Source organism: Atta cephalotes (genome assembly GCF_000143395.1).
Source record: "Atta cephalotes unplaced genomic scaffold scaffold00022, whole genome shotgun sequence".
Taxonomy (NCBI): Eukaryota; Metazoa; Arthropoda; class Insecta; order Hymenoptera; family Formicidae; genus Atta; species Atta cephalotes.
Window position 1 is genome coordinate 1,655,910 of NW_012130086.1, and position 19,570 is coordinate 1,675,479.

Here is a 19,570-nt window from a genome sequence, read left to right on the forward strand (position 1 = left end):
CATCAATTCGATACCAATCGCCTGTGATTGTTTCTAGTCGGTTTTAACAGTTCATAATACACTACGCCGAGCTAGTCCCACCAAATACAGAACATGACCTTGGACGTCAAAATCACCGTTCTTGAAGCGTTGAAACCACTCACGACACGTTCTTTCACTAATAGCCTCACCATAAGTATTTGAGAGCATTCGATGAGCCTTAGTCGCAGATTTCTTCATATTGAAGCAAAAAATTAAAATCTCCCGCAAATGACGAGAATTTGGCTCGTAAACTGACATTTTCAATCGAGAATAACTTTATGATGCAGACACAAATCGACTAATGTTTCTATGGGGTTATGTTGACAGATGCCCAAGTTTATTGTATGACGTCTATGATCTATTTATTTCGACCATCACTTACCGCTAAAACCATCCATAGGAAAACGGCGGAAGCAAAGTTGTACACCTAATAGATTGAGTAATTTCTCTGTAATTTAATTTTATGATTAAAAGATTTTATATTAATTCTAAGAGATTAATTATTTTATTAAAAATTGATTTTTTTCAGTCAATATTCGTTATTTTATTCAAATTACGAGAATTCTCTGTAAAATATCCATTTCCAATATTTCCAAAATATGAAAATTATTTTTCGTGACTACATATTAATTAATAGAGATCATTAGTAACCAGAAAGTCAGAAAAATTTGTGTCAAGTAACTCTAACTAGAATAGATTTTCAGTCACAAAAAACAATAATCATGATTTTTCCTAAAATTCAAAATAACTTTAAAGAATAGACTCATTGTTTTTTAAGACTGAAAATCTATAAGAAATACCTGATCTAAGTAATTTGACACAATTTTTTTGTGCTCTTTAGTAATCATTATTTTTACTACAGATGTCCTGAAAATTGGTTTCGTTGTGCTTATGGCGGATGCATTCGGCCGGAGTTGAAGTGTAATTCTCAACTTAATTGTCACGACTGGAGCGACGAGGATGAGTCGTTATGTGGGATAACGTTGCCAGAAGGTGCCTGTCGATTGCCCGCCGCAAAAGCGGGGACCCATTACAACGTAAGCGGATGCTCCAGATGTCGACCGGGAGAAGTCGTTTCCGAGCTCACTCGCCTTGACTATGTCTGTGACGTCGAAGGCTTCTTGCAAGGTGCCAGTGAAATTTACTGTCAAAATAACCGATGGTTTCCCAATGTCCCGAGTTGTACCTTCAGTAAGTAACGTTCATTCGATCGGAACGCGAGATTTGTTTTTTTATCTATCAAATAAATTATTTTTTTACGATCGATCGCGCATATAATATATTACAGAGAATGAGACGAAAGGAATAACGTGTCCAGCACCGTTTGAAGCGCATAATGCGATTAGACAATGCGAGGCGATGTGGGGTCCTCACAAAGGGTGGTTGTCTTGTGACCAGGCCCTCCCAGTCAGCACAAGAGTTTTTCTTGATTGTCCAGCATTTTATGAGCGTCATAAAGGATCTTCCAGTGTCATGTGCCTTCACGACGGCACGTGGAGTCAATCACTTTTGAGTTGTACTCCTGTTTGTGGGATGAGAGACTCCACAGGTTTGACAGTCGATAAGCTGCTTACTTTCAATGAATTAAAATTAACACTAATTAAATATGTGTTGTCATTTATAAATCTTTTTTATAGCAAGTATTATATTTTTAGAAAAAAATTAATAAACCATGATTGTTCAACATTTTCGTTAAAATTGTTATATTTAAAGCAAAAGTAACGTACTTTTGCATGCATAAGTACTTTTAGAAGCAGTCTGTAATGAAGATAGTAAGCTATAAGAGCTGTAAAAAATTGATTAATCATAATCGATTATTCTCTCAACATTCGATTGTGATTGATTAGTTTCTTATGGCTTACAAGTTTTCATTATAGTTAGCCTTTTGAAGTTCTTAATATGATATCCTTTGTTTTTAATTATTGTAATGTGAATAATTTTCTTATTAAAAGTGAATATAATATAAAATGTAATATAATATAATATAATATAAATATAATATAATATTACACACATATATATATATATATATATATATATATATATAATTTATATATATATATATATAAAACGCGCGGTAATCTAAACTTTTAAATTTATATAAGAAATTAATATTAATATTCTTAGCGGCAGCACTAATTGTAAAGGGTTGGAGCGTTGAAAAGAAGAGACACTACCGTGGCAAGCTACTCTTTTTTCGCATGAGGATGGTCAGTGGAGTTTCTTTTGCGGCGGCACATTGATAGCAGAACGCGTTGTGTTAACTGCAGGTCATTGCGTTTGGAAGACTGCTGCAGATACGATACGTGTTGCTTTCGGGATTCTCTCGAGTGACTTAAATCAAATAGGGGAAAACGCGCAAGTGATCGATGTGGAAAGCATCAAATTGCAGAATGCGTATCAAGATTATGAAAGTAATTATGGCTCGGATATCGCGTTGCTGATTTTGAAAAAAGTTGTGACTATTAATATGGTTGTTGGACCAGTTTGCATTCCTTGGAATTCTGATTCGATATTACTGGAATATCAACGAAATAGTGGGCTTGGACTAGTTGCCGGTAAATTTTAAAAATTTGATAAAATTAGAGAATAAAGATATTGAGAAAATTAAATATTTTTGATCAAAAATATCATATAATTTTTTTTATTTAATATGTTCAATAAATTCTTTATAAATTCTTTACAAATTATTCACGTAACGCATTTCTTTTAAAAGAAACGTAATTAATTCTACAAGTTTAAAGCTCACTAATTAAAGATAAAAAGATCTATCTTGCTAACTATGATTGGCAACAATCATAGTTAATAAATGGATCTTTTTAACAGTTCCTGGAACGTGAGATATTTTTCAGGCATGGGGTTAACGGAGAACAACACATTTAGTTCAGTCTTGAGGGTAACTACAGTAAAAATCATTTCCGACGATGAGTGTCGTAAAAACCAAAATAGAGATTTCCGAAAATATTTGACTTACACTTCCTTTTGCGCCGGATGGGCGAATGGTACTGGAGTATGCAATGGAGATAGCGGTGGAGGTTTGGTGCTTCAGCGACCGAATTCCAGTGTCTGGGAAATTCACGGAGTTGTTTCTGTGAGCCCACGAAAACTGGGTACCAACGTATGTGATCCGAATTTCTATGCTGTTTTCACAAAGGTATAATAATATAAATATTCTTATAAATGTTGAATATGTTAAGTTCCAGCTACAATATATAATTTTGTCATCCGTAAGTTACCCTTACATAAAATCTATAATGCATTTTATTATATTTTTTCACGTACAATAATTACATTAATTTATCATTTATTATATTAATAAATTATGTTATTTATAATATTAATAATTTACATAACTTATAATATTATTAGATTATATATTATTTTGTTTGATATTTATTATGATTGTATAGGTTTCTATGTACGTCAATTGGATTCATAAAATTATTGAGAGCATGCCTACAATCGGCTTACCTGATTTTGATCAACATCCAAATAGAGATAACATCGTTGTTTAAGCGATAATAAACTAAATTGATTCCAATTATATAGTTAAATAAAATTAAACTATAAATATTTGTTATACATAATATATAACATATTTTAAAGTATACATACTGCAAGTATATGTATATGTATGCGTTAATTTAAAAAATTAGATTACTTATATACCTAAATCATTGATACCAGTACATCGATTATTCATTAAATTATTACATCGAAAAATTAAATATCGTTTTTATTAATATTATTCATGGTATATAAAGAACTCAGGTATGCTAATGTTTAAATAGTTAATATTCAAAGTTAAATTTTCTCGATTTATTTATTTAAAATAACGTAATGTTATTTCTCTGAAAATGCAAAAGTTTGGTACAAAATAATGATAAAATAATTTAGATTAATATTTTTGATTAAATAAAATTATAATCTTTATGTTAGATTTAATAAATTGTTTATCATAGGATATTAAACGATAAACAAAATTATTTATCAAATGTAAAAAGTAAAATGTTTAGGTAAATTTATATCATAAAGAATTAAATAATTTCATTTAGAATATAATCTTGTTGCGTATTTGTGGCTGTGTACAACGCATTTTTGTTTACGTAAGATCGCTGACTTGTGCCGCGACGATGAGATTACGTGCTATCATTCACACTATGCTCGAGCAAGAAGATAGTATGTATGTCGCTCCGGATTTTTATCTCTCGAAATTGCTAATAATTCAGCAGTTCGCATGTGTAATTAACTTTTGAGATTAATGATATGTAAACGTATCGCGGCGATGACATATTAAAGCAAACATCCGCATTACTTATTTATTTGAAATAGAATGCGTACGCAATAGAATATAAAAATTATGAATCACTGTTTTATTATTATCATCTTTTTAATGCTCTTTAATCTTTTTGATGCTTAGAATTTGATAAATCTCGCATTACATTGTGAATTTGAATATAATTTATCTATTACTTTTTCCGGATTAAAAATGCACAGAACATACAAAATTCATTTTGAGAACGAGTACACTTTACTTCCTTCTACCATATATATCCCTTTTTATTTCCTTTTCTCGGAAACAAAAGAATATTTTCTCTTGAACAGCAGAAATGAATAGTCTATTGACATGTCAAATATAAAATAATATAAGATTTATAATTTTGCAAATATTAATTAAAGACGTGCATGTTTAAATAATTGATTCATCTAATCGATGAATCAATCTTTTTAGTATAAGTATTACAATTCCGTGTTTTAGTATGACGAATTTTTCAACAACGACTGTAAGTATAATAAAATTAAAACGAACAACATGTTTTATATAAGCTAGATACACTAAACATACAAAATAGAAAAATGCGGATTTATAAATAAGATCAACTTTAATAAATCAGTTTTTTTAAGAAAAAATAAAATATTTTTTAAAAATTGATAAATCGATAATCGTACAATATTTCTATCTAATGCCATTTTCTGAAGATATTATGTTTTAATTTGTATATTAATATTACATCAAAGTTGACCATTTCGATGCAAAAGGGAAAGAAAATGCGGATAGCACCTACTATACATGAGTCAGGTATAAGATATGATAATGTATACATCTCACCGAGTCATATAAAATTCAACGAAACCTTCGAAGGAATTACTCATCGAGAGCGTATTATTATCAAAAATGTCGGATGTAAACCAGCGTTTATCAGAATCTACCCGCTAAATTCTATAGTAAATATGTCTAATCTGCGTAAGTCATAATTAAACATTTTAAGAAATAAGAGAAATTCTCAATGATTATCATTTCTCGAAAGAATTTTCAAATAAAAACTCAGAAAAGTGGAATACGAGTGAATCCTGGATTAAGTATAATAACATATGTAACTTACACGTTTAAAAGAATGACTAAACGCATAATTCCGAATGTAATAATTCCGATTGAAATCAATGGAAAGATTTTCGATTATCAAGTAATATCTAACTTTGCCACCGAACATATCAACATCGAACCGAAGTCAGTTGACTTTGGTATTATCGATATTGGCTATATCGGTTTAAAAATATTAACAATCCATAACGAAGGAAACAAAAGTACCAGGTATTTGTGGTATTTATAGAAATTTTTTAGACATTAGAAATATAATTGCATTAAAAAAGATAATACGTTTTAAAAATTTTTATTAGAAAAATGTTTTCATGTTTTTTCGGTTTTTAATTAATTCTTCATCATATAAAAGACAATAATTTTAGATTATGAAGATAATTTTTATATTGTTTACATAAAATATGAATTAACTTTAATCAGATTTTTTGTATAATTTATATTTTCAAATGAGAAAGTTTAAATATAAAATAAAGTTTGAGATAAATTGGTAAAAATTTAAAATTTTCCAGATTTTCAATCGATCTCGGGCAAAATGATTTAGACTTAATAATAAAACCTCTTCGTGGAAGAATCAAACTACAAAAAAAAATAATACTTCAAATTAAATTAATGGGCACAAACGAAGGCATCTTTTATAGCGAATTTTGGTAAAATATCTTTGCTGTTCGTAATTTTTGTCATTGTAAGAAAGATTCGTATAAACTTTTTCAGGATTAAGTCTACTCCAAATATACGCGTTCCCATCAAAGTGCGTGTAATCGAGCCGAAATTAGTAGTTTATCATCCGAATACGACTGGAGATTTTACCCTCATAGATTTTCCACCTACGGTAGAAAATACCTGTAGGCACGATACTTTTGTCCTGCGTAATCTTTCGTCTCGAGCATCCAGTTATGTTGTTCTTGGTGAAATTGATAACGAAGTAAAATGCATTCCGGTACGAAATACGATCGTTACAAAAAAAAAGAAATTTTAGCCAGTAGCGGATTATCAAAAGCAATGCTTAGAAGCTTAAAGTGAAAGTAAAATAATATTGGCACTCTACTTAAAGTATTTATGTCTAAAATTTATAGAAGATTAAAGATTTAAGTAGAAATGATAATAAATTTAATAAATTAGAATTATTTATTTAAATGTCAATTATTTATTTAAAAGTTCCTATCTAGAATTATTAAATATTTTTTTACAATATTAACAAATAAAAGAAAAATTGAACGCAGATAACTAAAACTAATGTAATTAAATTGGAATCTTTGAAATATATGTAAATCTTACGTGAATTTATATTTATTTATTCCGCCACTGACTTATGCTCTTAATCAATCTGACTCAGAAATAATGAGTAAGTTTTATTAAATTAAAACTATTTTTATAGGATATCGATCGCAAGCAACATCCGATTTATAATATCTTTGAAATTCATCCGTTTGAAGGGCGATTAGATCCATTTCAAGGTATCATCTTTGAAGTAAAGTAAGTATAATTATTTCATTGTTGTATATTATATAAAACTATAAAAGAAATAAATATTTTACACACACGTACATTAAAAACAATATCTATTAATATATAATTCTAGATTTTCACCAATAAATATATTATCGCAACGAAGAAAAGAGCAGGAGCAAAAACAATGGAGAAAGTGTGAAACTAAATATCCAAATCAGAAGAATAGAGATTTCATGCAATTTATTAGAATAGTCAGGGTACATTATATCGAATCGGAAAATATCATCAGTGTGTCTCTTTTAGTTTATTTTGCATCGAAGTCAACTGAACAAATCTTTATTTAAATAATGTTTCTACAGGGATTGATCCTATAAAAGATATTTCAATGGATAAGTTATCATCACAAAAAATTTACATAGGTGAGTAATACTTTTAAACAATTTAATATCTTATAAAGTTTATTAACATAACTTCATGCTTATTTTATACATATAAATAACATCTTTAGATCATTTTTCTTGGACTTTTTGGATAACTTCTTGAATAATTATGTAATAAAAATAATAATTAATTATTTTGTTACACATTTTAACAGAAGACTCAATGGAAACTTCATCCATGTTAATGCCTTACATATCAAGTATTGATTCAAAAATCTATGACGTAAAGCTTTATCTTTACGGTGAAGTGGAACCGATACAAGTACATTTTGAACCTGATACTCTTTATTTTGGAGACCTAATTGTCGGCCAGATAGCGCAGCGCGTGCTTCGTCTGACAAATCCTTCTGCTGTTGTACCGATATATTTAGAATGTGCGCCAAATGCAGCTGTACGCTGCTATCCGAAATGGGTGAAACTTATGCCTAAAACGTCGATCGAAGTTCTTGTTAAAATTTGCGGCAAAGAAAGCAGTAATTACTGCTCTTCTATTTTGTTAACATGTTGACTTATTTGCGTCCTCGAATCTCGATAAATTGTTCGAGCAAGGCTCTATCTTGTGAATTTATTTTTACAGTTGAATCTTCCTTCAAATTGCTCTTTAATGTCGCAGCAGATTCTTATGATTCGACTGTATCAAGACGATGTTTCGGTAGAATAAAAGTTGGAAGTTACATTATTATATGTACGGTGAATATTATTTTCAAGTCCAAAAAGGGACTTTTAAGTAAGCCTATGTTAAGTTAGTTCCATAAATTAAAATTTAAATTCTTCAATATTTTAAAAATTAAATCACTTTTTTAATAAAGGTAAGAGAAGTTTGCCAATAAAAAAAATTGACGACGAGGAAGAAATTATGAAACGCCTTCTAAGTTTACCCAAATGGAAGCTGTTATATAAAGATTATTCGCAAATGTGTAAATTTACAGGAAACGATTTAAAATCTTCGCTCAAGAAATCGATTTTCACAACCAAGGCAGCTGTACTGATACCTTTATCGCCTTTACAAATATATAAAGTCCACATTCATCCAACCACTTTCATCTTTGGAATGGTAAGTAATCCAAAATATGATACAGATGACTCATAAAATTGATCAGATGTTTTAAAAATCATTAAAAAATTGCTTGTAAACTTATTATTTTAGAAAGAGGTTTTATTTTTTTGTTAGAAATAATATATAAGTTATAAACACTTATATTTAATGTCTGCTTTTTTTTTCATTTCTCTCTTTTTTTCTTTTTCATTTGTTCCTTCTTATTATATAAAAAATTTTTCATAGACTTGCATATACAATTTTAAAAAATGTAATCGATTTCGTGAACGAATAAGAGCAATGATTCTGATAGAAGCTCGTTAAATTATTTTAATCATGGACATTGAGTGATTGGGGTAGGTAGCATCGAATAGTTTCAACTATCGTCGTTTGGTTGTAAAGAATACGAACGACATTCCAGTGATGATACAATTAGTAACTACACTCAAGTGCATCCACTTTCCGGAAGGTGATTCAATGATCTTACAACCAGGCTCGACGATGACCAAATTAATCGAGTATTTTGCGGACAAAGTTTGCGGCAAGTTTACTGGATCTATCAATTATGTGATTAATCATAATCACTCTTTCGAGTTTAATATTACTGCTTGCATTATTCGCAAACAATTGTGTATCGATAAAAGAGAGATCGAACTTGTGAAAGAACGGTCGAGAGAAATTTATCAACCAATAGCTTCTATTGTTCGAATTATAAATAAATTGAACGCGAAAATATACTTCAGGTAAAATGTATTTCTTTCCGCGTGTAAATAACAATAATTTAAACAATGTTTAACAAAAAGATTGTTTCAAAGTGAGTGAAAGAATTATTATAAAAAGTTATTAACAAGAGTATATATCTGAAAAAATAAAATAGCAGTTTATTAAAATGTAGAGTAATTGTAGCGTATAAATGGCTGCAGATTCTCTTTCTTAGATAGATTGTTGATTTAATATTAATGAGTTCATACATATGATATTTCCCTGAATCAATGTCTCAATAATAATGGGAGATTTTTAAAGTGTTTAACTCTAAAGAATAATTGAATCGTTTTCAAGCGCTTGTAATCTTGATAATAAATCTTGTCGAATATTTCAAATAGTTTAAATGCAGTGCAAAATGATAAATTGTCACAGGTGGGAAATACCAGCGACGTCTAGATTCTATATAGAACCGGAATTCGGTTCCGTGCGGGGTAATGCTACTTTACACGCTTACGTGCACTACGAATACAATAACATGAAGGATAATTCGAACATTCAAGCGATGATGATATGCGAGAGCGGAAGTCGCGTGTCTCTGCGACTTAGCGCATCGCAATTTGTGCCGAAGGTTGAATTCGTAAATGATAACGCGAATCTCGGGGAAATACCTCTCAATTTGCCAACGAAGGTGATTGCCGTTCTCCAAAACTTTGAATTTAATGAGGTGACGTATGAGGTGGATAGCGCTTCATTGATACGCGGTTGCAATGTTAAACCACTGCGAGGGAAAATATCTCCGCGCGGTATTGCAATTCTTGAGGTAAGTTCTCCATCAATCGTAATAATATTTCGTAATACGCAAACAATATTCATTACCGCTTGTTAGATATATCTTACATTCGACGTTTGCTGTCGCTTTACTATCGTAATTGCCGTTACGATTGAAAGACGCCTACAGTTACTGTATAGAATAAATGGCAATGTGTCATTTCCGCGATTGAGACTCGTGCCGCAACGAATAGACATAAAACGCCTCAGAATCGGTGCTCTTCAAACTCATCAGATAACAGCCACGAACATTGGGACAACGTTGTTGAAACTCCAGGTTTTGTTGGAAGAGTATCCCGAGTTTCGCATTTCTCTGTCGGCAAATGACAAGAGTTCGGAAATAGGTAATGGCAATATAAAAATAATGAAATAAAGGTATCTCCTGTAAACGATTAGAAAGAATGAGAGATGATAAAAAATAGGAAAATAGTTAAGCGGATTCGAAGTATCCTAAAATGAAGCAAAAAATATCTACAATGAAGAAATAGCAATTACATCCAATTAGAATTTTTTTACAATTAGTCCCAATTTATTACACAATAGGTATAATAAGATTTTAAGCTTTTTGCTTAAAGCTCTGAGCTGTGACATTAATTGGCTTTATCTTTTAAATTTTACAATTAAAATCTGGTCAGCCTGTTTAAGGCTTAAGGATTACGGCAACATCAGAAACTTTTTACTGAAAACGTCACAATTTAAAAGTTTAAAGCAAAAAGCTGAAGAATTCCTTAGATTATAATTATCGATCGCAGCTTAAGAAAGATAGATTTATAACTTTAATAACTTCAATAACTCGAAAAATTATGAATTTTATTTAATAAATCGGGTAATTTAATTGCGATTTATATATTCAATAAACAAAAAGGTACGGAAGGGATAACCATCGTCCCAGATACAAGTCAAAACCTCTATTTGCACTTTCAACCAGTCGATTTAGCCAGTTGTTCTTTCTATCTGCCGATTGTGATAAATGAGCTGCTTGGTCCAGTATCGATGTTGAATTCCAAGAGCACTCGACCAGCAGAAATTTTGAAATTGCATGAAGCTCATTACATGCATTTATCAGGTTTTTCCATAACGACGTTACCTGATAAACTACCGACTGTATCTATCGATTATACCGTGGCTGACCGCATTATTTTCTTCAGCAAACTTTTGTTTCGATTCAACACTTTGACTAACGAAGTAAGATTTTACATCGATGAAATAAAAAAAATACAAAAAATAGAAACACAAATAGTTGTATATAAAAAGATTCATAAAGAAATGTATTAAAAAAAGTGTAGAAAAAATTTCTATACGAGATAAAATATTTTTATCTTTGTACGTAGATAGTAAAAATTTTATATTAAGCTATTTTATTGTACAATTAAAAATTTTTACATCTAATTAAGGCATTTCAACTTCATGTTTTTACTCTTTAGCTATCTGAAGAGTTGTTTATAGAGAATCGAGTAATGGTAAGGGAAATATTAATATCAATAAATATCGAGGAATTTAACAAAGTTGATTGCCCGTTCACCATAAAATGGACTCATGGTGCGGAGATCGGAAGAACAACAGATGCGATCGAGTGCACCTTACATCCTGGCGATAACGTCTCTTTCATTCTCGAGTTCAAGCCGAGAAAACGCGGCAGTTTTAGTGCAGAAGCACCGATATACATTCGTGGTGAGCTCGACGACGGCGTCTTCAATAAATTACGTCTCAACGGCGAGTTTCCCGCCAGTTCGATCGACGTTGAGCCAACGGAGATATATTTTATGCCTGTTCCTCTCGGCACGGAAGTAGAGGAAAAGTTTAGAATCCGAGCAAAGCACTTTGATAATACGGCGTTTATACGGCCGAACTTTTTAACGACGCCGCGATGCAGAGGCGATTACAAAAATGAGTTGTTGCGCGTTGACTTTCCAAACGGTAATGTCGTCCCTCCTCAATCGTAAGTTGAAATATTTTCTCTTGTTATTTATATTATTAAAAATATTAATAAATAATTATAATTTAATAATATTTAGAAAATATTAGCATAGAATTACTTTTTTCACAAAAAGCAATTCTATATGTAAGAATTTTAAAATTATTTAAAATTGTTTTGTTTTTTGTTGCAAGGTATGTAGAACTGGAAGCAAAAGTAACGTTTAAGAGTAATCAACCAGTATCGTTTTGCTCAATAATTGAATTTTCGGACGATAATCAACTTGCTGTGTGTTTTTTAACGATATATGCAACAGCGGATAATAATTTGTTAACAACGTACATACATTCTATAAAGTCCAGCTTTGATGAGACATATTCAAAAAAACATATATCCCTCTCATGTCCATCAATATTATTAGAAAGCCTAAAAGATGATGACATTGAAGAAATTCCTGATAACCACAGAGTAATATGTTTTTATTTTTTCACTTTTTAATTTGCCATGTAAAATACTTCAGAAGGAAATGATTATCAATATAATTTCATTAAATTCAAATTTTAATATGAATGAATAAAATTTAATCATGAATTCTGACATAAATTAATAAAAATAAGTAAAACCTATTTTGTGTGGTATTGGAAATTTAATTTATTAGAATGATATATCAGTTTTATTTTAATTTTTATTCTTTAGAATTGAGAAATATTATAATTTTATAATTTATATTTTTTAGCCTTTTTTATAATACTTATTTAGAAAAAAACTTAAATATATACTGACATATATATTTAGATATATTACTGTACCTGCCACAAGTTTTGACATTTTAATGTAAATCAAAACTGTTTAACGATTAATAATAATGCAATTTCTATTATGGATTTATTCATTCTTGTTTATGTGTACTAAAGATCATCTGATAGAGGTCGAAATGCATTTCGTTTGCGTGTGCATTATGTTTGTTTTTTATTTTATAATGATCATATTATAAAATATTCTATTTTATAATGATTAGTGTATAATTACAAAGCACCAGCTTGATTGTTTATAGTTATTATTTTGTTTTAATTATTTGAGCTCTCTGTCTCTCTCTCTCTCTCTCTCTCTCTCTCTTTCTGCTGTACTCTTGTTTAAAATCAATTACTATATATTTCATTTATATGTATATTTAATATATAGTTTAAATTTATTTAAATCTAGAACGAAATATTTGAATCGAAATTCAATACGAATATTATATCGCATTTTGATAATCAAAAGAGAAGTATTGTTAAAAGAAGAAAATCGAATTTACATTACAAACAAATGACTGATATTGAAATAGGTATATACAAGAATATGCAAGTATATGGAAAACAAACGCTAGATGATAAATATCGAATATCGATTGACAAAAAATCTTCTGTGTTTTCTGCTGGAACAAGGAATTACAGATATTTCGAAAGGTTACTGTTTTCTAGCTATTCTGTCAACAATCAAAATGAGTAAATTTGAAAAAATAAGAAATCATTGTAATTAAAGAACTTAAAATAAATTGAATTAAAGCCAGAATTGAAGATAAATTTATATATAAGAATAAAAGAGTTTAAAATAATTTTGAATTGTTCTTCCTTAAATTTAAATATAAAGCAGATCTTTTTACTTTAATGAAAATTAATTAATTGAATTAGTTAATTTTAATACAAACAATTATTATGAAAAAATGTAAGTTTATAAGATAAAATATAATAATTTTACTGTTTAACTAAAATGAGAGAATTTTTTGTATCCTTCCTGATTTTAAATATTTTTTGAAAATTTAAAAACCAATATAAATTTGAATATTAAAAAAATCAATTTAATAGTTCATTAAAATTATGCAGAAGTGAATAATTTATTGTACAAATATTATAACATGTAACGTATCTGTTTTACAAACATTTTGCACGTGTTTATTTTTATTAGTGACTGCGAGAAACATGTGGAGAGAATAATAACAATTATGGAAGAATGGATGTATTCGGGTCCATTGAAATTTCGCTTTTATCCAAACATTTCTTATGGCATTATGGCAGCTTTTTCGTATTTCTGTATAAAAAAACGATCTTACGCGGGACATTCTAAACAGGAAAAAGATGCAATTATATTGTCGTTCATCAATGTCCTCGAATCAATCGTAGGACCAAACATTCATACTTACTTGGGAAAATTGTAATATTGTAATATTCATGCATTTATACATATGTCCTTCCTTTCAAGTACATTGCTATTTTTTTATTCAAGATCAAAGAAAAAACTGTTACCTGAAAATGACATCGAAAGAATAAATTATATTCTCCAGTTGTATAACAAAATACTGGACTTTCTTCTGTCTCAAGGAGCATATTTAGTTCACATTTTGCCACAATTTCTCCTAAATTATGATGATTATCTAATTAGCATTGACATTGTACAGAGCAATGTTAGTTACTTATAAAGTTAGTTAGTTAGTTATAAAGTTGTAAATTATGATAATTTCTTTTTTTTTAGAATGATAAGAATTAAAGAAAAAAGCTTTTAACTAAACTATACAACTCCATCAAATCAGATCTCAAAGATCCATATGTTGATTAATTTTTTTTATATTACAGGCACAAAGAAAAAATTTAAATACAAGTTGTGCATCACATAAACGATTGTCGCGACAATTATTCGAATTGCGAAATAAACAATGCTGGTTGGATGTAACTTTGCAAACATACAAGTGTCTCGTGCTCCGTGGAATACACGAGTATAAATTCTGGATATCGCCGAGATCCACAGGGTATCGGGAATCAATAGTATTGTTTACATCGAGATTCGTTATTGCGTAATTTTACAATTGCATCTCTAATTGGATACACCTTTCTCAGTTTGCCGAGGCAATATGAACTTCATGAGAGAGCCATTGAGAGTATTGCAAATTCGCCAAGCTGCGAACTCGCTTCCGACCGTTGTTCAGAAGAAAAGTTTTTGTTAGCTTGGCTACGATATCATTACGAACAACAACGTGAACGAGATTGGATGACTGATCGTCATATAAACATGAATCCGCAAGAAAAGCAGGATGTGGCCAAATATCGAGCGATTCAAAATTTTCATTATGATTTATCTGATAGCCTTGTACTAATTGCGGTTACCGCAGCCTATTGTCCCTTTCTCATCGACAAATACTTTAACAATTTATACATTTGCTCGAGAAACAATCAAGAGGTAATCATTAAGCGTTGGACTTTAAATTAAGCTTAAGCTAAAAAGAAATCGTACATTAGATTATACATTGAAAACTGAAACGATCAAAATTATGTACATTAAAATTCGAGTTTTAATTAGGATAATGTAAATTAATAAGATTATTGTTATGCAAGCATAAACTTTTTATTAATACTTTATGAGTCAGGACGAGATCTTTTATCTAACAGTATAATGTTCGTGAATTTTATTATTCGGCATTAAAATGTAATCTTAAGCCAAATCCATCGAGGCAACTTTGTATTTCTTGTTAGTATAAGATAATACCGTTAATAAATACAAAATAATTTTGAATTAAATACACTAAATAGTTATTATTGGAAGATAGATTTAACAGATGTTAGTTTTTATAAACAGCGTTATTTTTTTCTATAAATTTATGCAAATTATTATAATTGTAAAAAAAATTGGAGAAAAAATTAATTGACATTCTGAATGATTTAACAGTTTTTGAGCCTTTAATGTTATCTTCAATTTTTTATCGTATAGTCCTATTGCAAACAATGCAAACTACATAATTTTCGCAATTTACTGTATCTAGATGCTGCATAACGCTATTTGCCTAATTACTGCTTGGAGGAAAATACGACTAGGCTTCATTATTACGCCGATGCAACTGGTTAATCCGAATCAAGTTCAAATATTAATGCTGGTCGTCCATCTTTTCCAAGTTTTACCGACATATGTACCTTGCGCCAAGGTTTGTATAAAAAAAAATCATGATATCACGCTTTATAATGCTTATTTTCTCTCTCATTACATTATGATATTTCATGTTTTTACTTTTTAAATAAAAAGTAACTTTAATCTAAAAACATATATAGTTTTATATATTACGTGTATAACATATTACTTCACCTTTACAGATCAAATTTAATTGTTCACTATCCCAAATCATCACGAAGCAAATAAACATTTCAAATCCGACAGATAACATTGTAAATTACTTATTATTGCTCATAAACAATGACAATAATTTTTTTACTATCCTGAGGCCCGTGTCGATCTTACATTTAAATGCGCACGATTGCGGCCAAATACAAATACAATTTCATGCTAAGAAAATACAGAAAAACAGAGGTAAATTTTATTTAAATTATCTTTGCTTATCCAGATTATGTAGGTTATTTTATTTAACTTGATAAAATAATTTAAAGCATCTCTGTTACTTTTGATATTTAAATCAAATAAAATTTATGCAAATTGTTTAAAATGGGATCTTTCTCATGTGTCGTATCGGATTTTTTAATTCAATAGCATATTTGATGCTTTGCGGACGAGCTATTGGACCATATTTTGGAAGAAATCAGACTATCATTTTGGAGGGTTGTATCGATAATCTTGGAATTGCGAGCAAATATACTATACGCAGCAAATTATACCAGATTGTCGAGATAAATCTGAAAATCAGTGTACCCTATCAAAATGCAGCAAAATATGATATATGGATGACAGACGAACGGCCGAACAACCCTTGTAAGAAGAAATAATCTTCTTTGTCACTAAAGATTTTTATGACTGATTATCGTAAAAAAAAAACGTGGAGAATTTATCAAAGGTTTTCTAGTATAAATATCTGTCAAAAGCTACTTTTTAAAATCTAAACTCATGAAACATTTAATGTGTTAAATTATTTGTTAGCTTTGTTCTAAAAACGCTATATTTATATATTAGTAATAATATTCGGATTGTTTCTAAAAAAATTCATTATTTTTAATTTTATAGTAATTATATATATGATATATAATTTACGATTATATGACATAATCGTAACTCGAATCGTTTTAGTGACTCTAAAAATGACGCGATGGCAAGAATTGCGAGCCAGGAAAATACCAAGAAGACTTTTCTTAAATCAAGAATCAATAATCGTCGCCGAGGGTGCATCAGAAACACATTTATCAATCAGTGTGGCATGTATTATACCTAAGCAACGAACATTTTGGTTGATTTTTCAAGCGAAAACGGGTGACTTTATTATTCAAGTAAGCACTTGACAAGTACGAGGAATTCTTTTACGACACACTTAAGTACGAGGTCGTCTATAAATGTGGTCGACGCAAAATGTGGAGAAAATGTATTTAGACTCTGAGAAAATGGCGTTGATTTGATATCTTGTAAAATTAGACATTTTTTGTTGATCGCAACAGATAAATTCGATTTGGCAAAAGTCAGTCAACGATCGCATCGTTGTCCAATGGGCAGCTCAAGGAGAATGCGTTTGCTCAAATCAGCGAAGTGACGTAAGAGCTTGTCCGTTTAATATCAGCATACCTATACCATCCTGTAACGTTCAATTTCGGAGATGTGTAATTGAAATGTTTAAAAAAACTCTCGAACCGCGAGAACATCTATTCTGGTCCAAATACTCGAGTATGTCAGATAATATCTAAAAATACTTGTTTATCTTATTAATCTATTTATAACTCTAATATATTTATTCTGACAAATTGTCATTTATGTTCTTGCTTTTTTTCTTAGTTTTTATTTGTTGCTTTCAGATACCTATATCGAGCTACAATTAATAAAGTGGTTGATGAGAAGTGATTTTGCAGCTCTCGAATTTATGCATGTTTTTAACACCGCAGTGACATATAAAGTTACAATTTCGGATAAATCAAGTCCTCTTATTTTACCAGAATGTTTTACTATACAAGGTAAATAAGATTCAGGATAAATAAGATTCATAAATTTTTTTACTATTTACTATTTTACTATTTACATAGAATAATTCATTTGAAAGAGCTTTGTAAAAGAATTTATTTTTACTATTTCATTCGAAAATACAGAAATATTATGTTATTATTTAGCTATAAACTCTTTAGATAATTTAGAATTAATATTTATATAATTAAAATTTTCTCCAAGAATTTTTAAATCATAAACGATTAAAAGAGAGAATTCAAGAATTAAATTTTAGAAATGCAAGAATAGAATGTAATATTATTTTTCATTTATTAAGAAGCATTTTTCTCATATTACATAAAATAAATTAATTCTTTTCTTTTACCATTTCTTCAGCTTTTTCCTACATCCGGTAGTATAATTTTAAGATACATTTTTTTTTCATTCCCTATATACATTTAATATGTAGGTATATATTTCAATTTACACATATCTTATCTAATGTATAAATTGTATTTTATATATTTTCAATTGAAAGTTTTTTTTTTTATAATGTATGTCTAGATGTGAGCCTAACTAATCAGCAAGTTCCAATGATCGTACATATTTTACCAACAACTCCTCCATTATATGAAGCGACGCTCACTCTTACGTCTTTAGATGATAAAGAATTTCGAGTATATATTATCGACTGCTTACGATCCTAAAGTTATCATTACTACGTAATTATACATTAAGTAAGTGTAAAGATAAATAATTCGATTATAAATTTTTTTACTTTCTATTTCGGTGTTAAGAATATAGAAATGCTTTGGTGAGAAACGAATAAAAAAATGTGGAAAAGTAGTAATCATAACGTATGATTTTTAATATGCATTTATTAACAATATGTTCGGTCGTATATCTGCACAAATTTAATTAAGAAATTACAATAAGTTTCTTCATTCGATAAAATTTCTTCACATTTTTTCAAGATTATTTCATTTTATTTTTGCTGGATTGCTTTTAATTAATCATGGCAGTAAATGATTAATCATATAATAGAGACAGTATATATATAATACAATAATGAACTAATGAAGATGTAACGTTTACATTTCATTAAAAAATTCAGTTTACAGTAGACAGTAGTAGTAGACTTTTATGTCAAGCCAAATATATAATATTTGATATATGTAATTTAATTAACTTATCAGAGTTGTTTTTTTGTCATCATTCGAATTATAATTAAATAAAATCAGGTAAACATACATCAAATAGTCAAATTTCATATTTGATAAAATAATGACAATAATTCTTGACTAATTTTTTTAATTGCGAAAAAGATATATAAAGAGATGAATAATATGTGAAAAATATCTGATATCATGATTTAAAATAAATATATAAGAAATCATGAAGGAAGCAATAAATAACATTTGAATTAATGTCAAAGAATTTGTAAAAAAATTGAATTTATATATTTAAAAATGTTCTAGCTAAAATTCTAATTTTCATGTATACAGGATGTCCAGAAATCAAAATATTAGAAAGTTTTCGAAAAATTAAGTAAAAAAGTTATTTGCAAATTTATATTATAAACAATATACAATTTAATACAAAAAAAGAGTTTAAATACAATGATTTAATTACAGACTACATTTTAGAATCGGCGACAAGAAAATTTATTTACATTTCAATTGGGAGTAAATATCTACATTTTATCATGTTTGTATTCTTATTATTATCTTTTGTCAAACAAATATTTGGCCACAAAACTTGTATTGAATGATTGTTTTATGAAGCTGTGAAGCCTACTAAAGAGTCGGATTTTGTAATTTGAACCTTGAAACATTATAATAAATAAGATTATCTGCATTTCAGCAATACACATTGAATGAAATATTAAAAACATCTATTTTGCGTTTTTGTTTAAAATG

The 19,570-nt window shown here is 29.0% G+C and overlaps 2 protein-coding genes across 2 annotated transcripts in view; both read left to right on the forward strand.

Moving 5' to 3' along the window:
- LOC105619539 (transmembrane protease serine 7-like) overlaps positions 1–3,536 on the forward strand; it is a 4,970-nt gene extending 1,434 nt beyond the window's left edge. The window contains 6 exon segments of the mRNA XM_012201057.1: positions 884–1,212; positions 1,310–1,578; positions 2,127–2,178; positions 2,181–2,579; positions 2,874–3,175; positions 3,432–3,536. Of these exon segments, the coding sequence (XP_012056447.1) occupies positions 884–1,212; positions 1,310–1,578; positions 2,127–2,178; positions 2,181–2,579; positions 2,874–3,175; positions 3,432–3,536 (1,456 nt within the window).
- Positions 3,537–5,070: 1,534 nt separating this feature from the next.
- LOC105619688 lies at positions 5,071–18,358 on the forward strand. Its single transcript, XM_012201208.1, has 18 exons — positions 5,071–5,247; positions 5,331–5,614; positions 6,113–6,338; positions 6,777–6,855; positions 7,446–7,763; positions 8,220–8,344; positions 8,687–9,069; positions 9,464–9,851; positions 9,918–10,203; positions 10,725–11,044; positions 11,284–11,798; positions 14,648–14,987; positions 15,568–15,730; positions 16,284–16,502; positions 16,815–17,011; positions 17,177–17,399; positions 17,528–17,683; positions 18,216–18,358. The coding sequence occupies exons 1-18, from the start codon at positions 5,071–5,073 to the stop codon at positions 18,356–18,358; spliced, it is 4,542 nt and encodes a 1,513-aa protein (XP_012056598.1).
- The last annotated feature ends 1,212 nt before the right edge of the window (positions 18,359–19,570 follow it).